General features: G+C 47.3%; 2 protein-coding genes across 2 annotated transcripts in view; both read right to left on the bottom strand.

The window, feature by feature from the left end:
• Positions 1 to 7,833: 7,833 nt before the first annotated feature.
• On the bottom strand, positions 7,834 to 12,372 carry RPL7L1 (ribosomal protein L7 like 1). Its single transcript, XM_016212857.2, has 7 exons — positions 12,111 to 12,372; positions 11,389 to 11,497; positions 10,625 to 10,788; positions 9,534 to 9,671; positions 8,727 to 8,836; positions 8,322 to 8,536; positions 7,834 to 7,890 (listed from the first exon to the last, which is right to left on the bottom strand). The coding sequence occupies exons 1-6, from the start codon at positions 12,149 to 12,151 to the stop codon at positions 8,328 to 8,330; spliced, it is 771 nt and encodes a 256-aa protein (XP_016068343.2). The 5' UTR covers positions 12,152 to 12,372; the 3' UTR covers positions 7,834 to 7,890; positions 8,322 to 8,327.
• Positions 12,373 to 19,792: 7,420 nt separating this feature from the next.
• Positions 19,793 to 24,512, bottom strand: part of BICRAL (BICRA like chromatin remodeling complex associated protein) — a 58,853-nt gene continuing 54,133 nt past the window's right edge. The window contains exon 12 of the mRNA XM_087817397.1: positions 19,793 to 23,499. Within this exon, the coding sequence (XP_087673523.1) occupies positions 22,709 to 23,499 (791 nt within the window). The 3' untranslated portion in view covers positions 19,793 to 22,708. The remainder of the gene's footprint in view (positions 23,500 to 24,512) is intronic.

Below are 24,512 nucleotides of genomic sequence, written 5' to 3'. Positions count from 1 at the left end.
TCCTGGTCAGGGTACATGCCCGGGGTGCAGGCTCAATCCCCCCAGGGGGCGTCCAGGAGGCAGCCGATCAATGATTCTGTCTTATCATTGATGTTTCTCTCTCTCCCTTCCTCTCTCTGAAATAAATAAAAACATATTTTTTAAAAAAGAATGTGAGAAAATAAAAAATGATGCCAGGAAACTCCCTACGTCCCAAACACACAGTCATCACTCTCCCTAATTCTGAGACAACTGGGTCCTTATTGTGCCTGGGAGGACACCCAAGGTTGTTTTTTTGTTTCGTTTTTAAATTTTATTTTTCAATTACAGTTTACATTCAATATTATTTTGTATTAGTTTCAGGTGTACAGAATGGTGATTAGACAATCATATACTTTACAAAGTGTTCCCCCAATATTTCTAGTACCCACCTGGCACCATACATAGTTATTACAATATTATTGACTATATTCCTTATGCTGTACATTAGGCCCCCATGACTACTTTCTAAGTATCACTTTGTACTTTATTTATTTATGTATTTATTTATTTTAGAGAGAGAAGGGAGAGTAAGAGAGAGAGGCATCGATCTGTTGTCCCACTTACTTACGCATTCATTGGTTGATTCTTGTAAGTGCCCTGACCAGGGGTAGAACCTGCAACCTTGGCATATAAGGATGACACTCTAACCAACTGAGCGAGCCAGCCAGGGCCACTAATTTGTAATTAATCCCTTCACTTTTTTCACCCAGTCCCCCAACCCCCTCCCCTCTGGCAACCATCAGTCTCCAAGGTTGGTCCTGAACTCAGAAATGTTTTCATCTTGTACTTGGCTGGTAGGAAAGAAGACAGTGGTGGCACAGAACACCAGATCCCCGCCCCCTCCAGCTAGGATGCTGGGAGAAGAACGGGTCAGGAACATCTGAGAAAGAAAGTGAACCTGGTGAGCTGGAGGGAAGACTTAGGGCAAGAACTACAGGAGATTGTCCGGGAAACTGGCACAGGCCACAGAGAGAAGGATGAGTTCTTCATTCAGAGTTCTGTTAAAAACCCCAACTGGCCTGGCCGGGCGTGGCTCAGGGGTTGAGCGTTGCCCTAGGATCCAGGAGATCACGGTTCGATTCCCGATCAGGGCACATGCCCGGGTTGTGGGCTCGATCCCAGTCGGGGGCGTGCAGGAGGCAGCCGATCAATGAAGACTCTCTCATCATTGATGTTTCTGTCTCTCTCTCTCTCCCTCTCCCTTTCTCTCTCTGAAATCAATAAAGATATATTTTTAAAAACACGCCAAAAAACCCCCCAAACCCAGCTGGTGTACTGCAACTGAATTCTATTGCCAACCACCTAGAGTTAGAACAGACCCCACATATTAAAGGGCATGGTCCCCAACAAGACTGCTCTTACTTCAGATGCCAACTTCAAGTTCAGAAGGGTCCCAAGGCCACAAGCACTTCTAACTGACTAAGTAAAAATTTTGGGGATTCCCACAACGCCCTTCAGGTTCAATAATTCACTAGAACAACTCAGAGAACTCAGGAAAGTGCCATTCTTATGATTAATTTTACTAGAGAGGACATAAATCAGCAGGACCAGCCAAAGGAAGAGGCACGTAGGGCAAGGTCTGGGAGGGTCCTGAACTCACAGCTTCTGTGCCTCCCCTCATGGAATCAGGATATGTCACCTTCCTGACACCTCAGTGTGTTCACCAATTAGAAAGCTCTACTGAGTTTTGTGTCCAGAGTTTTTATTGGGGTTTCATGACATAGGTGCCGTTGATTAAATTATTGGCTGGCGATTGAACTCAAACTCCAGGCTCCCTCTTCTCCCTAAACCTCACAGGGCTCAAAGCCCCAACCCTCTGATCACATGGTTGGTTTTCCTGGCACGGTCAGCCTCAGTCCTGAAACTCAGTCCTGACCCACCATAAATGTCATTCCTAATACTTGGGAAATTCCAAGGATTTAGCCTCCCTCCCAGAAATGAGGGACAAAAGCCAGCCAAATTTTTTATTATTCAACACTTAGTGTGGTCAGTTTTCTCCAGACTGGCTTCTCAAGTTCTGAAGTCCCTCCCCATCCAGCTTTTTATTTAGACAAGTTTCAAACCATTTAGATTCACCAATTCTTAGCAATTTTACTTCTCTCTCTCTCTCCCTCCCCCCTCCCTCTCTCTCTCTCTCTCTCTCATCATGACAGTTCACCCCTAAATACTTCAGCATGTATCTCATATGAACAAGGTCATTCTCCCACATAACCAAAGCACAATTATTGCACTCAAGAAATTTAGCATCAATATACAGTAGTCCCCCTTTCTTTGTTTTCTGTGGTTTCAGTTACTGGAAATGCCAACCATGGTTTGAAAATATTAAATGAAAAATTTCAGAAATAAACAATTCACAAGTTTTAAATCATCAGCCGTAGCTGTGATAAAACCTCGAGTTGTCTTGCGCCATCCCACCCAGGATGTGAACCATCCCTTTTCCAGTGTATCCGCACTGTGTCTGCTACCTGCCTGTTAGTCACTCAGTAGCCATCTCAGGTGACAGACGGGCTATCAGATGGAGGGAGGCCACATTAACATAACTCTTATTACAGTATGTTGTGATAATTGTTCTATTTTATTATTATTTTATTATTGTTCATCTCTTACTGTGACTAATTTACAAATTAAACTTTATCATAGGTATGTATGTATCTCTGGGATAAAACAGCATATATAGGGCTCAGTACTATCCATGGTTTCAGGCATCCACCAAAGGTCTTGGAATGTATGCCCTGAAGATAAGGGGGCCACTGTAACACTATCATCTAATATAGAGATAATATTCAAATTTTCCCACGGGTAAAGTGTCCTTTATGACTGACTTTCCCCCCACCTTGGATCCAATCCAGGATCACACTTGGCATTTTTCATATCTCCTCAGCCTTTTTTAAAATTACTTTTTAAAATCATCACCTGAGGATATTTTTTCCATTGCTTTTCAGAGAGAGTGGAAGGGGGAGGGGGGGAGAGAGAGAGAGAGAGAGAAACATTGATGTGAAAGAGACACACAGATTGGTTGCCTCCCGCATGTGCCTGGACAGGGGCCAGGATAGAGCCTGCAACCCAGGTAGGTGCCCTTGGCCAAAACTGAACCTGGGACCCCTTAGTCCTCCGGCTGATGCTCTTACCATTGAGCAAAACTGGGTAGGGCCTCAGTCTTTTCTTTTTCTTTCTTTTGTATGACATTCAAAAAAAATTTAGCCCGGCCGGGCGTGGCTCAGCGGTTGAGTGTTGACCTAGGATCCAGGCGATCAGGGTTTGATTCCCAGTCAGGGCACAGGCCCGGGTTGCGGGCTTGATCAATCACTCTCTCATCATTGATGTTTCTATCTCTCTCTCTCCCTCTCCTTTCCTTTCTCTGAAATCAATAAAGATATATTTTAAAAAAAATTTAAAACAACACAAATTTGTAATCTCACAATATGGAGGTCAGAAGTCTGAAACGGTTTCACTGGGCTAGAATCAAGTTGTGGCAGGGCTGCATCCTTCTGTTTCCTTGCCTTTCCCAGCTGCCAGAGGCCTCTTGTATTCCTGGGTTCGTGGCTCCTGCCTCCATTTTCAAAGCTGGCAGCATCACTCTGGCTGTTTCGCTCAGTGGTTAGAGCGTCGCCTCCCCCAAGGGTCTCAGGTTCCACTCCAGACAAGGGCACATACCTCAGTTGTGTGCGGGAGGCAACCAATGAATGTTTCTCTCTCTCTGTGTCTCTCCCCCTCCCTTCCACTCTAAAAAATCAAATCGATGGGGAAAAAATATCCTCTGTAAGGATTAACAACAACAAAAAGCTGGCAGCATGTATCTTGAATCCGGCTTACTCACTGCATCTCCTTCTGTCTCAGACCCTCCTTCCTCCTTCTGGGGACCCTTGCCATGGTATTTGGCCCACCCAGACGATCCAGAGTTATCTCCCATGACATTAGCATTTATGAAGTGTCCAGGCCAGTCATTTTGCAGGATGACGCTCACTTTGGTTTGTCTGTTTATTTCCTCAAGATCAGATTCAGAGTGAACATCTTTGGCAGGAATACAACAGAAGAGAGGTAGCATGCCCATGTTCGTAGTGTCGTCAGCACATCACATCAGGACAGACGTGGTGTTAGTCTGTCTTGTTAATAGTAATGAAACTTTGATTACATTATTAAGGTGGTGTTTCCCAGATCAGGCTAGCTTTGGATAAACTTAGAAACCTGAGAATTATAGGCACTGGCTTTCCAAGCAGCCGGAGAGACCGCAGCACACCCGGCCCAGCTTCATCCTCTTGGGGGACACCAGGGAGTCCTGCCGGCGGGAAATGGGAAGAGTGGCCAGGCTCCGCGGTGGCACCACGTCCCCAGGTCTGAGGCCCCTGGAGATGGCTCCACTGCCACTCTCTGCCCGGGGCTGTGGAGCCCAGGACGGAGATGACCCCCCTGCCATGTGTCAATGCATGTGTCCCCCGTGTACATGTGCATTCCGGGGGTGCCTGAAAGGAGGTACGCGCACCAGCGTGTCCACACGCGCGTTCAGGTCCTCCCAGTCTCCTCCACGGCCTTGCACACTGGAGGCTCGGGGCTGGGTTGTTGCGTGTGTGTCAGGCGTCTCTGCAGGGCCGGTCGCGGTTCTCAAGTGCTCCCCCTACCAGCGGCTTGGTACGGCCTGTGGCCCCTCCGACGGTGGTTGCGCCCGCACTTCCCGGAAACGTTTGCCTCCCCCGGCCGTGGGGCCGCCGCGCCCTCCGCTCCCGCCATGGACCCGCCGGGCGGAGCCCCTGCGCCCCCTGCGCCCCCCGCGCCCGCGGAGCCAGCCCCGGCCTCGGTGACCTTGGCGCAGCTCCTGCAGCTGGTCCAGCAGGGCCGGGAGCTCCCGGGCCTGGAAAGGCGCCAGATCGCCGCGACCCACGGGGAACCCACGGCGTCCAGGCTGCCGCGGAGGCCCAAGCCCTGGGAGGCCGCGAGCCCGGCCCAGGCCCCCGCCCCGCCGCCCTAGCCCCTGGCCGGACACACGGACTCCGGTGAGGAAAGAGGAAGCTCCTGGAGGAGCCCGGCGGCTCGGCAGACGGCTCGGCAGACGCAGTGGCTGAGTCTTCCTGGGGCTCGAGATCCTTAGCAGCTGCGACCCGAAGGACGTGACTGTTCCGGACAAACTCGGGCTGAAAACTGAGTACCCTGCTGACCAGCCCCTCATCTCTGCTTTCGCCCTCACCTGCCTCAGCGGGACTTAAGCCTCCTGGGAGCACCACCGGGGTTTCCGTACCATGATACTCATTAAAATTTTTAAAAAGCACTTAAATGTAATTGAAACAAATCTCATACTATCTGCGATGCATAGATGTGTTTTCACTTTAAAAATGCAACTTAGGCCCCCTGGGGACAACTTAGAAACGCCGAGGACCTCAGTTTAACTCCTGCTTCGGCTTAATTCTGATGGCTGTGGAAGTGTATTTGGGATCTAAGTGGCATTGACTTTAGACAGCCATTCTCCAGACAGGTAGTTAATAAAAGGTTTGATGATCAAACCTGGCCTCAGAATGACTGAAAAAATACACTGAACAAGTGAACTCCCAAAGCATTGAAGAATAGCTAATCTAACCACCCCCAGAACCCTTGGCTCTGAGAACAGCTGCATCTGGCAAGGGGCAGTGTTTAAACAGGCCAGGCGGCTCTTGCACCTACTCTGAAATAAGGGCAGTCCCACTTGTTCAGGGAATTACTGGTAAACCATAGCTGACGATACAGAAATGCGTAATTTTCATAACCTCTTATTTATATAGAATTCTAAGTCAAAAACTTATTTTGCTTAATCCTGTTAACCACCATGTGAGGCACACAGGCTAGACCACACTAGCCTCATTTTATAGGCAAGAGTGGGAACATTACTCCCCTATTTAGTTGACAGATCCGGGATAAATCCTGGGCTTCCACACAATGGCTCTTAACCCATGATATTTTAAAAAAAATTTATTTAAAAAATATTACAGATGTCCCTTTTTCTCCCCAATGACCCATTCCACCCTGTCCCATCCCCCTCCCCACCACTGTCCGTGTCCTTGGGTTGTGCATATACCCATGACTTTTTGGCAAATCACTTTAATCATTGTGATTGCACAATGCTGTACAGGGTAAGAGGAACATCTATTCTTGGCAGGTTACCTACTGAGACAACCAACCTAATTAATTACCTCATAACCTGGCACATTTTAAGGCATCGCTATACTGCTAACTCAACTCACAGCTATGTTTGAGGGCCCCACGAGCCAAAACTGCAGCAAAGCTGAGCTTAAGGGACCAGGCAACACAACGGCTAAGCATATTTTCAAGTCTCAACCTGGGCCTGGCACCCCTCCCCCCGCCAACTGCCTAGATGGCAGGTTGAGGCAACCGAGTGACAAAATAGAGAGATGACTTACTTAGGGCTAGACACTGTCAACACAAGCAGGATCAGACCCCTTTCAAGTGTCATGTCCCAGGAGCCCCAGTGTTGGTCTATTACAGCATTACCAGCAGGACTGAGAGCAGGATTTCGGGAGCAGCCAGCAGTCTACAATAGGCAAGGGAAGGGTCTAAGCTTGCCCAGGGCCTAAAAGACCAAATAGTGCCAATTTCATCCATGCCAAGCCAAGAAAATGGTTCTTTCCTGACTTGGGTTCTTAAAGCAGAGGACTGATCATCAGGGAAACAAAAAGATTCCATCCTAAAGCACAGCAAAAATAAGCAGTGGGTAACTCCTAGTGAAAGACGGGCTCACACTCGACCACTGTGCTCTTATCCTCACCCAGGGATATTTTTTCCATTTTTCAGAGTGGAAGGGGGAGAAACATCGATGTGAGACATATCACCTGGTTGCCTCCCGCTCACACCCCGACTGGGGCCAAGCCTGCAGCCGAGGTACATGCTCCTGGATATTTTTTCCATTGCTCTTCAGAGTGGGAGAGAAACACTGATGAGAGAGACATCAATTGGTTGCCTCCCACATGTGCCCTAACCGGGCCAGGATGGAGCCTGCAACCGAAGTACAATCCCTCTACCAGAATCAAACCTGAGAACCTTCAGTCATGGGCCAATGCTCTAACCACTGAGCCAAGCCAGCTAGGGCTCTACCACTATGTTAATATGAAACACCCATTAGCTTTGAAGGGGAGAAGCTGTCTTGGCAAGCTCTGGTCTTCCACGGGACACGGAACCAGATTAGCAAGGCCAGGGCCTGGGTAACCAATCCTGATAGCCCAGGACTCTCTCACATAAGGTGTATGGGTCTCTAAGAACATGAACGCCCTAAACTCCCAAGCAAAAACTGGAGTGCATGCATGCTTTCCTGGAGAAATGGTCCTTCCCTTCTCACAGGTTCAAGAATAGGTTTGAATCCTGAGCTAGGGTAAGGAAGCCACCAGATACATTTAGAGCCAGCCAAGCCTGAGAGCTTGGCAAAGCTGTCACTGAAAAGTTGGAACATGGGCTCACAACACAGACAACTGAGCACTGTTGTGCTCTTGAAAATGTATTTCAAGTTCTTTCTAAAACAAGGCCTTAGGAACCCCCAGGTTCAAGTATGACTCTGGACTTGGCCCACTGACGTCTTGCATTCACGCTTGGCACCCATTCATCAATACTGAACCCCTGGATAGAAGATGTGATGAAGCAGGATCCCTCCTCCATGGCATGAGTCCTCTGCTGATTTCAGCGGTGGCAGCAGTGGCCAATGTGGAAAACACACTGGACTTTTCCTTTGGAAGTGGGCTGTGGTGAGAAGTATCTGCTAGGAACATCATCATCTTGTCCCCGACCCTTCCCCTCCAGTTTCTGAAGATATAGCAGGAAAAAAAAAATCTTTCAAGATACTGGATAATTCCAAAAAACAAAAACACACGCTTCCAATGGATTGTCCTTTCAGATATTCTGGGAGGAAGGAAAACACAATTTTGTTAATACAAATTAATTGTGACTTGGCACCTAAGAGCACTGTAGTAACCACAAGAAAGAGCAATTTCAGAGTTAAGATTCCTTCAACAAAATAGTTTATTTAATCTTCGAATCCTTTCTGGTTAATACTACTCTCTTCCCACATCCAGCTCAATAACCACACCAATACAGAGATTTTTTAATTGCTCAACCTTTTCCAGCCTGTAACTCTTAGAATACACAGTCCCATGTCCTAACCAGGCATTCACCCTTCCAAGCATGTCTCCACCCACTAGACTTGTAAATACCAGCCCCCCACCCCCTGGCCAAAGTTCCTTTCAAATAGTGGTAAATGCAAAAATAATTTTTTAAGTGGCAAGGTGTAGCCCATGTAAAGTCAGCCCACGGGCAGTTTGTAGCCCTCTCACCTGGGTTTAGTTCAGCTGCCGGATGAGCTGATTGATGCGGTCACCTCGATAGCCAGGTGAACCCACCTCCTTGAGGAAGCCTACTCTATTCTTGGGAGCGTGGCGGGCCACCGAGAGATGGAAAGGGCACAAGAATTCTGAGATCCCCTGGAAATTCTTCCCGGGAAAGGCGATTTCATGAATGAGGTCTTCCAAGCAAATGACACCAAACTTCCCTAAGAAACACAAGGGCAGTTCCCTTTATTCAACATTTCGCCAGCACATACTGAGAGGCTCTCATATGCCAGAGCTGGGGACTCTGGAAGATTCCTGGGATCTCAAGAAGAATATAACCTAGACCCCACACCAGGAACACCAAAGGTCCTTGCTTTTTGCCCAAACTGATTCCTAAGATGCAATACTCACCCAGGTGCTCTTCGATCACTGTGTTGTCTGTCAAAGGGATGATTTTATTCTTGACCTTGGCTTGTCCACGTTTCAAGATGAGTTCCCGGACAGATTTCAGATTTGGAAATCTATGTGAGCAGAATGAAGTACAGCCTTAGCTCCCCGCTGGCACACTGCCACTCAGTCCTGCGGCCTGGCTAAGGACAGGTTCTCCCAACTACTCTTCCCCTCACCACTGCGTCCTGCAATCACCGCAGCTAGGATGCTAGGGAATGCACAGTGAAGGAGGGGTAAAAAACCAGAGTGGGCTGACCACACAATAAGAAATTGAAATTTATGGATATGAATGTTACCAGGCAAAAAACTTATTTCCCAGGCAAAACTAAAATAAGTCCTGGCTTACAGTCTAGGACTTTGGCCTTAGGTGACCCTCTACTCAGGATGGTGCAAGAGTTTGAAATCAAATCCAAGGCTCTGCTGGGTTTTAACATTTGAAGGAATACTACTCTTACACAAGCACTGCTCCTAGTTGTCCTTCAAGAATCCAAGACTTAGTTTCTCTCTACCCATCTTGCTCAGCCGTGGCCTACAGAGGAATAAGTCCTGCCAAGGTACTGTTCACGGAACATTCCCAGCAGCACTGATGTCTCCTGCTCTACCTACCCTCCAGTCCAAGGTTCTTATGGCTGGCCACTGCTTGTCACAACAAAATGCTTTAACACAAAACAGGAGCCTTGGAGAACAGTACCCTCTGCACCCTAACATTCTCAATGTGGTCAAATACAATCTAATGTGGATCCACACAAACACAAAAGCCATACTTACCCCCAGGTCACGTAAGGTTCCACTACACGTAGCATTTTTATGGTCTGGGGGGTCACTTTGACAAAGACACCACTGAAAATCTTCTTCAGGCGAAGCCTTGCAATGGTCCTTTGTACCATTAAACTCACCCCATTAATCCTGAAATGAACAGCAGAGGAAGTCAGCCTCCATTCTGTTTGTGAGCCCAGCAAGCACCTCTGAGATGTGTGCCACTACTGGACACCCAGAGGAACACACAGACAGCGCCTTACAGAGTTCAGTGGAGGAGGCAGCTACAAAATCAGATCATTTCCACACAATGTGGAGCAATGCTTGAGATGCTATGGGAAAAGGGGTGGCCCCTGAATTTGTGGTGTGTCTGTGTGAGGGTGTAAGGCAATGTACATCTAGCTAAGGAAACTGGACTTGCTTCTGTGGGCAGTAAAAACTATGGAAAACGTTAAGTAAAGAAGACAAAGACAGGTTTCTTTTTTGGTACAGAGGTCAGATCTGAGAGTGTGACACCAGAGGCAAAGAAACTAAGTTAGAAAGCTAATCTGATAGTCCAGGAAAGAGACTATTGGCAGTGGTAGGAGGGCTACTAAGCAGGGCTCATAAATACTTAAAACCCATAGGTTTCTGATTTGGGTGATTGGGTAGGGGAAATAGGGAGAGGCAGTTATATAGGCAGGTAGGAACAGGTAAGGAATATACCACTAGATGTGTAAAAAGCTTTTCAATTCACTCTCCCTAGCACTGACTGTGCTCCATCCACTTGACCTTGGTTCAGTTCCTAGAAAGATTTCCCCACTTCAGGACTTTCTGCATCTATGTTGGACAGCCTTTCCCTAACATTGGTGAAGAACTCCTTACATGTCTGCAAGCCTCAGCTTCAAGCTCCTGCTTTAGAAGAGTATCCTCAACCAGTACACACACTGCACCCCCACCAATCCAGCACCTGACTCTCATAACACTGTATTTTCATGTCTGTTTGCCTAGGATCAGTTTCCTTAACCTTGAAGACAAAACCTGTGCTATGCTCAACCCTAAACCCTAGCACTACTTGCCTTAGTGGCTTGCCCCAGCCTCATGTAACCTGGCAAGTTACCTACCTTTGGATGCGTACAACAAAGGCCAGGGAATGTTCATCTGGCACTTCCAAACCATGAGGTTTCACTTCTAGCCGTCTGAGGCGCACTGTGTCACGTTGTTGCCGCCAGGCATCGTGTAGGAACCATTCCAGTCGCTTAAACTTGAAATCTTTTCCTTTCCTCCGCTACAAAGAGGCAGACCACCATCACCATTTTGTGTCCCGTCACCTTTACTTCCACAACAGTAATGGGTCAGTCACTACTAACAGAGCTTATTTCCCCCTATGTTCTGCACAGGGGAGCAAACAAATGCCTTTATTTTTATATAAAGGAAAAAGTGAGATACACAAGGAAAGGTGTAGTTGAGAAAACGTGGGAAATACTGGGAAAAGTCCCTGATAAATAAATTCGTTCACATGCTGTTAGCCATTGTTTCCGGACAAGCGTTTATGGAACCTAACATTTAAGCATCACAAAGTACAAAACAAGGATAAGTTTGTTTTGTTCCCTGCCTCCAAAATATGTATTTACCCCAAAACATTTAGCAAGCAGCAAAATTGGTACATTAAAAAAAACACGTTTTCCTTAACAAACTACTCCAGTATTTTGCCCGCTCAAAGTGTTTGATAAATATTTGCTAAATGAAGACATGAACCATATACCTGGTACATACAACTGAACCGATTGGGGGGGGGCGGGTTAATACCAAATCTAGTTCAATCCCTGCGGGATAAAAACCACCAAATACAAATTCTAACCCCATCCTCCCGGTTCCTCGCCATTACCTCCTTCTTTTCCAAAAGTGCCCGCTTTGCCTCGGTGGCTTTGAGGGCCTGATAAGCCTTCCTCTTTTTCAGGAGATTTTCTGGAACCAAAGGGATCTTTTTTCTTTGCCTGATACAGAAAATTGACATCAGAGACAATACTTAAGATATACTTGAATGGATTTCCAAACCATTTCCTAGGCTTCGGGAAACATTAGTCTTCAAATTCCTAAAAACCGAGACGCTCCTGAAACCTGTGATTTCTGACTCCAGTCCTCAAAGTGGACCCTTAACATTCCCTCGGCCCGAAGCGTTAAAAAACCATGAATCCTTTGGCTACCGTTCTTCGTAATGTCAATGTAGCTTTTACTGACACAGCCTTTTATAAACACTAGAAGCGACGACATCCTAGTAAAACCCTGTAGGGTCGGGGCGGGTGCAGACCCATCTGTAGCGGGAATACCTAAGTCAGGCTGCGTGAACCCAATTCCGGCACTCTCCAGCTCGCGGCCTGGAAGTCAATCCTCGCCCCTCCAGGTAACCCGAACTTGAACGGCCGCCTCCACCCGCCCGCACCCTACGGCTCCTCACTCTTCACCCCCACCCTCTGTAATCTGGAGACTTTTCTAGTATCTCCCTCCAGTCCGCAAGTATCCTTAATTCCCGCGACCGGGAAATAAACACCGTGGCTGGCGCCGGATGCTCAAGGATCCTCTTTACAGATTCAAGCCCCAAATACTCACTCGTCTTCCGCCATCTTCCCAAGGCAGCGGCTACTGCTCATGCGCAGTCCTACCACGTGGGGAAGAGAGAAACCGCTCTATGCTTACTTGACCATAGAGTCGGCTTTTCTATAGCTCACGACCCGGAGAGTGAGGGTCCTCTTAGCATCGGGGAACCGCCGAGATCGTGCTAACCCCGATTCCTGCTAAAAGCCGCACAAAACTTTATTTACACTGCTTCTAAATGGTTTAGAGCTCTGTAATATTCAAAACCCATCCCTTTTCACTTAAGCTATATTTTCGTAATGCTAGTGGCTGGGCTATAAAAGAAACGCTTCCTAGAATGCACCTACGACTTCCGGCCAGGGGCGGGAGCAGCTGCTCCGGCTTCCGCTGGGCTGCGCGACTCCGGAAGTGACGACCGGCAATTGCGGGACAGCCTTTCAAGCTACCCCCCGAGAGAGCGGGGCGGCCCGGCGGCTTCGGCTCTCACGTGTGGGCGGAGGTGTCGTGGTCGGCGTCGGATGGTAAAAACGCAGCACTGATTCCGTCTGCCCAGCTCCGTCGGCGGGCCCTTGATCTGTACCTTAGTTTCCTTTACCATAAAATGAGTATAATGACCTTACCCGATAGCCTCTCGAGGCTTCTCTGAGCCACTTGATGTAAAGCGCGTGGCACGAGGACGGACAGGAAGCGGTCAACACTGTGTTATTAGTGCCGGACCGAAAGCTAGACATTCCTCCTCGTCATCTCAGAACATTCCCTCTTACCACCTGGAATATGCTTCCTTCTCTTCTGGCCTTCATAAAACAATGGAGAATAACCCGACTCCTGCCTTTTCTGAAAACCTTCAGAGCGTCGCGTCTCAAGCATTAACGTCTCAGGCATAGGAGCCACCCGAGGATCTTAAGATGTAGATTTTTACTCAGGAAGGGGTGGGGGATTCTGGTCGATAATGGCATTTTTAATGTGCTTCAAAGGGATGCGGTTGCTTCAGGTCTCTGGACTAACATTTGGCCAGCAGGGCTCAGCAGTAGTCTTCCTTTCTCTCAATTCCGCCGGCGCAGCACTGTATTTTTTATGTTTCTTCCCCATGATACTAGGAGGGCAAGGCGTTGCTCATCCCTGATCCTAAGGGTCTAGCACAGGTGTCTTAATCTTGCCACCATTGGCACTGGGGGCCAGGTAAGTGTTTGCTGTGGGGGGCTGGCCTGTGTATTGTAATGTTTAGCAGCGTCCCAAACTTCACCCACTGTCAGTCAGTAGCTGTGCCACGCGAGATGTGACAAAAATGTGTCCAGGCAATTGCCAAGTACCTACCACAGTGTATTTGTTTATCCTAAGGGTCTAGGGCAGTGTTGTTATTTGACAGTCAGCACTTACAGGGATCACCACAGACTCTATCCTGCACTGTTTGGCTTATTGTTTCCCTAATTAGATTGGGTGCTCTGAAGGCCGGGAACTTCTCTGAACCTTCTACAGCACCTGTCACAACCCTGGACACCTGCAGGGGCTTGTTAACTAAGTTCAGGGCATCATACTGTTGTATGTTATGGAACTAGTCCAACCACAAAGATAGCGTCATGCACAGAGCTCACTCCCTGATGAGTAAATATTAAAGGACAACTTGAGGCAAAATAACTGATAATATATATTAATTATGTATTTAAGTCTCTATAGGAACTTATACAGAATTTCTTAACGTGTATGTGATAGCAATGGATGTTTAAATCTTTACTTAATTATAGTATTTAAATCTGTAAAATGTTTTCTTTGATTATTCTTAAGTTACTGTTATGTGTAAACTATATCAGCTCCATGAATTTTAAAATTTTTGGACTCTTGAAGTATAATGTGATTCAGGCACTATTCTGATACCATCTAAGTTAAAAATTAAAAACATATGTATTATAGAGAGTAAAAAAAGTTTTCTTGAGTTCATTTTTTTTATAATCAATTTATTTTTTGGAAACATCTTTAAACTATCATCCATTTAGAAAACATGATTAACTGGTGGCTAAAATGATGGTGATACCTTCATGAAACAGCCAGTATTAAAGTAATAGTCATACCTATTCAACTATACCTATTTTTAACCAACAAATTAGTATGTGTATACTAACAGTATGCAGTTATTTTCCTAAAAGGTCATATAGATAAGGTTTATATCTATATATAATCTGTGTATGTATATATGTGTGTGTGTGTAGATATATATAAGTTAAGATCCATCAGAAATACATGGTGGTAAGTTACCTCTAAAAAAAAATTAAAATATCAAAGGACAGTATACTCTTCAGGGTCACAGACTATGGTGTGAGGCTCATTCTCACTCATTACCTCACCATGTATCTTACTTTGTTAAGAGCCGAAAACAGAAGGATCACCAAAGCGTAAGACATCCATTAGCTATCTAACAAGGAACAAAAATAAGTCCATATTTTGTAACTTCCCCTGTCTACAGATACGAGGTAGGTTCTCTGGTACAGACATACTGAGAGGAGGAATTTCAGGGGTATTAATACTCCTGGCTGAAGACTTTGGAGGCCAGGACTAAGGAAAAGGTTTCCAATGCCAGCAGATGGTGCTAGGAGAGTACTTATGCTCAGTGCCAAAGCCGTCGTTCCATCAGACTGGTCGGAGAACAAGGGATGGAGTCCCAAGATGTTCACTAGCTGAACATATTTACTGAGCTTCGACCACGTGCTCTAACACGAGGTGAGATACAGGGTTTTTCCGAAGTGAAGTTACTGAATGAGAACGTGGCATTGCCGTTTACAGCATTAAGAATCCTGTTCTTTTTAGCTTGTCTTCAGAGGCCTCTGCTCTCTTCTCTTTTTTTTTAATCCTTGCCCGAGGATATTTTTTCCATTGCTTTACAGAGAGAGTGGAAGGGAGAGAGAGAAACATCAACTGGCTGCCTCTTGCACACACCCCAACCAGGGCCGGGGATCAGCCTGCAACAGAGGAATGTGCCCTTCACTGGAATCGAACCCAGGACCCTTCAATCCACGGGCCAACGATCTAACCACTGAGCCAAACCAGCTAGGGCACTTTTTTCTTGATCACTTCAATGGTCCATCGTTAGGGAATGATTATATAAATTATGGAAGGCCCTGGCCAGGTAGCTCAGTTGGTTAGAGCATCATCCTGATACACCAAGGTTGCGGGTTCAATCCCCAGTCAGGGCACATATAACACATCCAAGAACCAACCAGTGAGTGCATAAATAAGTGGAACAGCAAATCAATGTTTCTATCTCTCCCCCCTCTTCCTTTCTCTCTCTAAAATCAATAAAAGAAAAAAAAATACATAAATTATGGAAGACTATACAATTATATGCAGTGAGGTAGACCTTCAAGTCCCAAAATCTCAGTGGTAGGTGTTTTTCATTTTTTGGCCTGCTGCCATGCATTCCCATTTCCTAACAGTATCCTGTTTCTCCTGTGGACTGGTCTCTTCCCTCATCGTGTCCGTTCTGTGGGAACGAAGTCCTAAATCCACATGCTTGCCCTCCACACACAAGTTAAAAGGGTCTCTGGGAGATCTTCCCAGTCCTCTCACCTGCCCAGTCGGAGGGGCATGAGAACCTAAACTTCTCTTCTTTGGTTCTGAGTCCTGAGCAGCGATGATGGAAGAAATGTAGGTTTGGGGTAAAACTTTTAAGGATTTCAGCCTACTGAGTGAAACCTGGAATTTCCTTGTTCCTGTGCTTCTCAAGTCTGGTGTTTTTTCAAACTTCCCTTCAACCCTTATCCTTCCTATAAAACTCCTTCACGCTAACCAGATCGGTTTCTGTTGCTTGTGACCAAAGAATCCTGACTATAATATCCCCAGACATTTGGAAAATGTCCATACTGTATTGTTGAAAAAGCAAGATACAGAATAGGATGTTAAGAGAGTGGTCCTAGTTGTTTTTGTTTTTTTGGCTATAGATGCACTTGTATGTAACAATTTTGGAAGGATATACAAGAAAGTGTAGATGGGTGTTATTTTTGGAAAATGTGAGTGGGGCCTGGAATGGGAGCAAGACTTATGTTTTGTGGTATGCCCTTTATCACGTATTTATTAGTTTAATAAAAAGCTCTCTAGGTCATTAGGGTCTTGTGATTTGCCTGTTTTAGAAACTACTTAACTGTATGTTTTTTAAGACTCCTTTCAGGACCAACATCTTGTGGTTCTCTGAACTGACCCCAGGACCCCTTTGCTAACACATCCCACAGTAAGTTATGTTAGTTTACTCTGCACTTTGGGATTATTTGGAACGCTACTCTCTCTCACTGAATCGCGCAGTAAGGCAAAAGCACCACACCTAGCACACCCGAAAGGGGCTCCATCTTTCCTTTCCCTTCTGCCCCACACCTCTTTCTTGGATTATGCAGCCTACTTTGTTTTGTTTTGAGCTTTCCTTGCTGACACAGGTTACCAGGAAACGTGGGAGAGGGATTACAGCAGGTCCTGGAATAATACCGTTTTGTTATCATGTTGATGAGATGCCACAGGAACTTAACTCTTGTTTATATCAATTAGCTTATGGTAAAATTGGTTTCGTATAGTTTCACCACAGTTCCAAGAACCTATCAATGACCTTCAGTGAGAACTTACTGTAGTGAGAGGGCAGCCAGGTGAGTCTAGAGTTGGAGAAAGCAACACGGACAACAGCTTTTGACGTTGAAAAACAAGCATAAGGGAGCAAAAGTGGGAAGGAAAAAGGAGAGAACAGGTGAAGGGCAGGCAGCAGCCTTTTGAGGGTCGAGGAGAGACCCAGGAAGCTGGGGTAGGAAGGAGACAGTGTGCAGTAGGTAAGACCAAAAACAAAACCGGAAAACCCAACCCTCTCCTGAATTATTTCACGGGTAATGGAGTATTAGGTTTTCCTACCTTCCATACTTCTTCAACAACACCTCATTTTACACCAAGAAATGGAGGGTCAGGACGAGTCCTCCTCATTTATCGGGAGGAAGCTGAGGCTGAGAGTAACTTGCAGGAAGGTATCTGATTGGGTGTTAGATAGAAGTACTGGCACTTGTTTCCAGATTCTGCTGCCAAAGGCACTTTGTACCCACCCCCTGCACCGCTTCCCTTGACCTTCACAGAAATGATATTTTCCCAGGAGGCTCTTCTTGCCTTTGCAAGTGTTGCCAAAGGCCGGGCTATAGCTCATGCATGCGAGGAATACAGATTAAGGTCTCTTATAGGGCCTCTGACCTAGAACAATGCAGACCCAGGCTGTTCATATAACAGAGTCTACTTTATACTACAAATGTGCCTCTACCATTTGTGTGTATGCTGAACCAGATTTCTCCACATATTTAACACTATAATTACAAAATTCCTTTTCCTTCATCCCTGAAGAAAGTATATTTTTTTCTCAAACATAACTCAAGAATCTGTACTAAGAACCAGGGCATGGAAATAGTTTGTAGCTCTCTACCAAGTGGCACTCCTGAAGAATTTTAGCCCTCCTTTCTTTTCTCCAGAACTCCAGTCAGTTCCCAAATATAATGTAGTTATCTGCTTTTCTCTCTAGATTGTGAGTTCCTTGGAAATAGAAATCATCCTGAATTACACACGTCCCTAGTGTCTAGAAACTGCTCAAAGCTTTGCTGGTTAATGCTCTCCACCTTCAGCTGGATCCCCAGGAGTCCTGTCTTGGAGACACACAGGCCTGGAGCAGAGCCAGAGGCTGGACTCAGAGCTTAGTCCCTAGAGGACAGCATAGCTAGTCCTGCGATCCCCAGATGGTGGGGTTTGTTTCTTTTCCCTCCCCCCCCCCAAGAATCCACTGGCTTTCTCCACATCAGGGAGTACTAGGGCCCCTCCTGAAGCAAGGCCTCCCACACTCCCGGCTGGGAGCTTCCACCATCCTCAGAAAAGATGCCTGGTCTTTGCTCTGGGCCTGCCTCTGGGAACAAACTCTGATCCTAACTAAGCAGCCAGATGATCCCTCCTTCTAACTCTTAATTCAGGGTGCACCCCCACTGCAAAGGGCCAGAGAGGGACAGAATGTCACGATGGTCACACATTAATCCTTAGCAAGGACAGCAGCTCAACATCAGGGCAACACTGCAAAAGACATTAGGGGACGATTCAAGCAGTAATTCCAATTTCTATTAGTTTTATGAGGACAACTTCCTATTTATATATTGATTGTTGCTGAATCTTGTATTCACAACTGCTACTGCCTTAAGGGCAGGGGGGAAGCAATGAAACCATAAAGTAAGGGTGTAAATATAAGTTCTAGCCTCCCCCCCAATTTAAGTCCTATACTCTCACCCCAGAAAGACATTTCATTTCCTGGTAGTTTCCCTAACAATCTGGGTAGAGTCACACTCGTGAGGACAAGAACCCAGAAGGGCCTCGTGGGGCTGATTTTACAGATGAGGTTACAGAGGTATTTCTCAATACAGTTTGGTCAAAGCTATGACTCCAGCGAGAAACATGTTAATTCTGGAACAAGTTTTCTTTTTTAAATTTATTCTTTTTTAATTTTTAAAATTGATTTGAGAGAGAGAGAGAAACATTGGTTGCCTCTCACAAGCTCCCAGGATCGAACCTGCAACTTTCTGGTGTGTGTGGGACGACGCTCCAGCCAAGCCACACTGGCAGGGCTAAATTCTTATTGATTTTAGAGAGAGAGAAGGAGAGAGAGAGAGAGGGGCGGGAGGAGCCAGCAATTTGTTGTTCCACTCATTATGCATCATTGGTTAATTCTTGTATGTGCCCTGACCAGGGATGGAAAACACAACCTTGGTGTATTGGGACGACACCCTAACCACTGAGCAATCTGGCCAGGGCTGGAACAAGTCTTATATAAAATAGTTTTCTTTACTTACCCCTTAGCTGCCACTGCCTTTTCGTCTTTCTTTTAGCCTTCTTGTCCTCGCAGAAACAAATATAAGACTATACAGAGCCCAGCCGGTGTGGCTCAGTGGTTGAGCATTGACCTATGAACCAGGAGGTCACGGTTCAGTTCCCAGCCAGGGCACATGCCTGGGTTGTGGGTTCGATCCCCAGTAGGGGGTGTGCAGGAGGCAGCTGATCAATGACTCTCATCACGGATGTTTCTCTCTCTCCCTCTCCCTTCCTCTCTCTGAAATAAAACACAAAAAAACACACACAAAAAAACCATATTAAAGAATATATGGAAGCCCTGGCCAGTGTGGCTCACTTGGTTGGGCATCTTCCTGTGCACCAAAAGGTTGCTGGTTCGATTCCCAGTCAGGGCACATGTCCAGGTTGCCGGCTTAATCCCCAGTAGGGGGCATGCAGGAGGAGGCCGATCAAGGTTACACTCTCACATCGATGTTTCTTCTCTCTCTCCCTCTCTCTAAAAATAAATTATTCTAAATATATCTATCTATATATATGTATATGGAAGAAAATGTCCTACAGATTGAGGCTCACTTATCTAACTTTTCAAATCACCGCATTTTTCCTTCCATAATTAAGGAAGGACCCAGGTGACAGGTGTAGAGATGGAGGCCAGAGTTCTATGTGACTAAACTTTCTCACTGACCAACTCTGTTTAATTTGTAACTGTTTGGAAAGGCCGATCAATTAAAATCCTGCCCCCTCACTGGTTAGGCTACTTTTTGGCAATAGTAAGTATGTTTAAATAGAACTCCCACTGAACACTTACCGTTTCTTCTGGGAAAAGCAGCCATTCCTACTTGCAAAATCAAGACAATCACAGTTGCACATTTTCCCAAATCTTTGGCTGTATTGCAACAGTTGTTTCATTTTGTAATCTCCAACTAAACATTTCCTAACCATGGATTAACAATATAGGTACTGACTGGTTTCTTTTAACAGTGTTTATCCAACATAACAAAATAAACTGCAATTTGTTATACTTTTTTTACAAAACATTTTATAAATATTTTTACAAAATGTATACAAAGCAATTTCAAGTGAGACATACTATACAAATGAAGGTATTTAAGCAAATAAAGCCCACACCACACTGACAGTGAGTGACGCGTCCTCTTTAAGTCAAGTCAGTCTGTAAGGCCTCCCTAATCTAACAAAGTCTACCAAATTCTTCAGAGCTAAAATAGTTCTTTTTTCGTAATTGCCAGTTTAAAATTTGCTTTATCTTTAGGCAGTACTTAAGGACACAGAAAATCAAATGCTTAATAACAAATTCATACTTTTCAACAACAACAACAGAAAAAAAAAAGAAAAGAAAATGATTTTTGTTACTTAGTACAAGTAGTTCTAAAACTTAACTTTGACTATGAACCTGAACAACTGAAGGCTGGCCATCCGAGGCTGAGCTCTCTTACCCTTCACCAGAGGGCTCGACGTGCGGGTCATGACCTATGTGCGCACAACCTAATCACAGGAGTAAAATACATTTCGTAATCTTCATTTGCCATTATCTAGAATCTTTCCCCCATAAAAAGTAAACTTACATACAAGGACACAGAAATTTACAAGTTTCATTTTGGTAAATTAGGCTCTCCATTTGCTAGACGAGTGTCAGGGCTTAAGAACCCTGTAAGATGGTACATAGAAAAGCTAGGACCGGGGTGGCAGGGCAGGGAAGAGGTGCGACAAATGCACACAAAGCTCAACTTGTCTCTTAAAAATTCCACTGATTCGCAGTAATTCATGTAACTCATTAGCAGCCTTTGCGAAGGCTTCCCGGTGTAAGTTCCACAACGAGGAGACTCTGATCAGGAGGGACCATCTTTAGGTCTTGCTAGGAATTAGGGGCGCATGGGCCCTAAGGGAAGAAGAGCCTGCGAAATCATGGGGTTCAGGGCAGGGTGCTACCCCAGGGCTGCCCAGACAGAAAGTTCCGACTGGCAGCACCAACTTACCTAACATGTTACAGTAAAGGAACAAGGGGAAATCTGCAACTTGGGACGTTAGCACAAATAAGGCAGAAATGGTAACCCTAAGGTGGCCCAGATGTTCCCATTTCTGTTGGCTGAGGGTGGGAGCAGGGAGAAGGTATTTTGCTTCTAGGAAGACTGGCTGTCTCACAGGATTTGTCTGTGTGGGGGGACAAAGGGGCAGAGACACAGGTCTTCTGTTGCTGTGTTTTCTAGTAATCAGAAGCCTTCCTTTCCATCACAGGCCAATGTGGAAAAGAACGTCCAACATGATGACAATGGGAGTCATGCCCATTCTTGGGACAGCCAGAGGCAGAGCCTGGCAACGTGCCAGAGTGGAGACCAGTGGGCGCACCTCTGAAGCCAGAGAGACAGACAGAGTAAATGAGAGCGTGTGCACGCTGTAACCACAACGACCTCGGGGTCTGAACAGCTCAGGCACATCCACACACACGTGTGACAGTACATAGCAAATACCGTTACGTAGCTTTCCCCGGGACAGGACGTAACTGACGTTACAATGACACCGAGAATGAAAGTAACAACAGAGACGGGACGACCTGGGGCAGGTACAGAAGAAAGGAAAACGGGGAAAGCTCCCTGAAAAGAAATATAAATAAATAAAGCAGTAAGTCATGTTCACTGATATGAACATAGGCCAAACACAAGCCATGACAGGGCGTGTCCTTTGGCTCTCGAGTGGGAACCCCACGTCTCAGGCCTCTTCGCTCCATGGTGGGCTGGCTGGTTACCTTTGGTTTGTCTGTGTTTTGGTAATGATTGCTGCCAGGGGCGACTACTGTTCTCAGATAACAAGAAGCAGAAACAAGGCCAAAGTCCCCTTACGGTTTAAACTGAAACATTACAACATGGTTTTCCAAGGAAAGTGCTTTTGACGCTTGGCTGTTTGTTGTGGGAGAGGGTGCAAAGAGAGGCTCCATGAAACGAACCCAGCAACAAACAAAAACGTACACCATATGTTGACTATATCCAATCATAAAACGCAAAATGCTTGTTTTTTTCCTCAACAGTTAACATATATATGCTTTTACATATATACACGTTATACTCCTCATGGCTCCTCCCCGCCTCCCCTGTGCACGTCCCCACTTCCCTTCCCTCCGCCGGGTGGAAAGGCCTCGCCCCGCCGCCGACAGCGCAGCACCGCCTGCGTGGACCCACCACGCATGTGCAGGCAGAGCTTCCGCTCGCTCGCGGCGTCGGCACAGCCCCTGCGCCGGGGCGGGGAAGCCCCGCGGGCCGCTCGGCGCCAGCAGCGCCGCTCGGGGCCGAGGCCCAGAACCGGGCCGTCTCCCCTCCGACAACCAAAAAACCCAAAAAGCCAAAACTGGGAGATACAGTGGGATATTCTTTAAAAAGTAGCTTCTATCAGTCCTGTTTGATTTTCTTTAATAAGTCTGTTCTTTTCAAATGACTTATGATTGTCAGAATTTTACCCAGGGCCAAGTGTACTATGATCTCATCGAGTTATAGTTTTTTTGTGTTTTTTTTTTGTTTTTTGTAAAAAAACAAAAAAAACAAGTAAACGGAAAAAAAAAAAAAAAAAAAAAGGACTACAAGCGCTGTCAGAACACTTGAAATGTGTAGGGCCTATCAGACTGCTTTCTAACAAGGGTTCGTTTTACTACGGGACCCCCGCAGCCACGACGAGTATTGCTCTTAAACAAAGGACGGGGCGCGGGGGAGAACCTGTGACGGGGGGTCCAGCAGGAGGAGACGGGAGGCGCCGCTGGTCCGGGCGGGCGGCGGCGGCGATTAACACTCCAGGATACTATTTACAGCGGCTTCTAAAATGGAGTCCGTCTCGACGACGCCTTCGCTGTGGTCCGGCATGAACTTTTCCAGGCAGCTTTCCTGCGAGGCCATGGGAGAGAAGTTGGGGAAATCCAGCTCGACGGGGCCGCCGCGGGCGGGGTCCGCCGGGGCCGGCCGCCCGGCCTTCTTGAGCTCCAGGAGGTTCTGGAAGGTCGTCTCCAGGCTCCTGGCGAGCTGCAGGTCCGGCTGGGGCTCGCCCGAGCCTTTCATGATGTCCGTGTGTAAAACTTCGTTCTTTGGAGAACTCCTCAGAGTTTTGTCCTGGAAGTTGTTACACGTCAGCTCCGAGGGCGGGTCGGCGAGGGCGCCGGGGGCCTTGCTCTCGGCCCCGGGCCCGGGCCCCGGCCTGGACGAGGCCCTCCGGGGCCCCTCGGGGCCGGGCGCGCACTCGCCGCCCGGGGTCGGGTCTCTCCGGCCGGCCTTCTCCTCGGGCGCGCCCCGGGCCTGCGCCGAGCCGGCTCTGTCGCACTTGGGCGCCCTGCCCGGGCACTCGGCCTTTTTAGAAACGTTTCCTTCCGCGGAGACCACGATGTGGTTAGGCACTAGATGAAGCGGGTCGGGGTTCGCGGGGTCCGCCGCGCCCGGCTTGGCTCGGTCTCTGCCCGGGGCCCGGGCCGTCGCATGGAGGGAGCTGGTGCTTTTGCTGCCATGCTGGTCACTCCTGCCCAGCTGCGGGTCGGGCGCAGCTTTGTCAAGTTTGAAGGAGCAACAGAAATCGGCCTGAAAGCCCTCTGGAAATGGGAACAGAAAGAACGGTAATGAGGGCGGGCGACACCACGGACCCTCGGGGCCGCGTGCAAAGCCCCGGCCGGCCCGGGCCCCAGGCCGCCGAGACGGCCACGGCCGAGGCGGCGCAGGAGCGCAGCGCTAGGGGGCGCCCGCAACAGTGACCGAGGCCGCGGGCCCGCCTCCCGCGAGGAGCTTACACCTCTGCAAAGGTAGCTAGCTGCTTGATGGCAGCGGGGAAACCAGGCGGACTCTGTTTCGCGCTCTCACTGTTCTTTTTAAATAGTTTGTTGTTAATGACTGCTTTGAAACAGTCCGAAAGCAGGAATTAGGTTCTAGTATCAGCCTGGTTTCTTCCTTGGTGCAGAGATCTCGAGAATGAGGCTCTGGCGGGGAGTGGGGTGTGATGGACACGACTGCCTGTCTTTGGGATGATGGCACTTGGTTCCCTCTAGACACCCGTGAGGGGCCCTGGAATAACCAGCTGCACTTCGCCAGGAGCGCGCAAAACAAAGGTCACCGCCGATCCAAAATGATGCCTGCTTGGAAGGACAGCGGGGCATGGAGGACCGTGTGGGTCAGCGGGCACTGGGCTGGGCCAGCCGGAAGAGCCAGGGACAATGGCAAGAGAAATGGTAGTAAGGACCTAGGGGGCTGAGGGTGCAGGGGAAGGAGGACAGGCTGTTATTATGCAAGGGCGGAGAAAGTGTTAACTCTGGGAGTAATGGAAGTGAAACAGGGCTGTGGTGACATCTGTAAAACCACAAACGTGAATTGTTCACCAAATCGCAAATATGGGATCTAGGGGACATAGCCTTGGAATCTAAAAGCTGATGCCATCCAACAAACTGAATACCGAAGAGAAGGAAGCAAGTCCCTGCCGTCACACTTATGTCCAGGCGCTGTGACTAAGTTGGAGGGCTTCTCCACAACCCACTCCAGAAAAGCAGCAGATTTCAGGGTCAAGGGAAAAGGTCAGAAAACTACCCTGCATTATTCTGGTCCTTTTCAGAGAGAT

This window comes from Miniopterus natalensis, chromosome 5 (genome assembly GCF_054644295.1).
Source record: "Miniopterus natalensis isolate mMinNat1 chromosome 5, mMinNat1.hap1, whole genome shotgun sequence".
Classification (NCBI taxonomy): Eukaryota; Metazoa; Chordata; class Mammalia; order Chiroptera; family Miniopteridae; genus Miniopterus; species Miniopterus natalensis.
This window is presented reverse-complemented; position numbering and strand designations above follow the sequence as displayed.

What these genes read in the sequence shown, in the direction of transcription:
- RPL7L1 (XM_016212857.2), bottom strand. Translation starts at nt 12,151, where the DNA reads ATGAGCAGTAGCCGCTGCCTTGGGAAGATGGCGGAAGACGA. An exon ending in GGGAAGATGGCGGAAGACGA is followed by an intron (nt 11,498 to 12,110) that starts GTGAGTATTTGG and finishes TTTCTGTATCAG; the next exon opens with GCAAAGAAAAAAGATCCCTT. An exon ending in GAACCTTACGTGACCTGGGG is followed by an intron (nt 8,837 to 9,533) that starts GTAAGTATGGCT and finishes CTGCTCACATAG; the next exon opens with ATTTCCAAATCTGAAATCTG.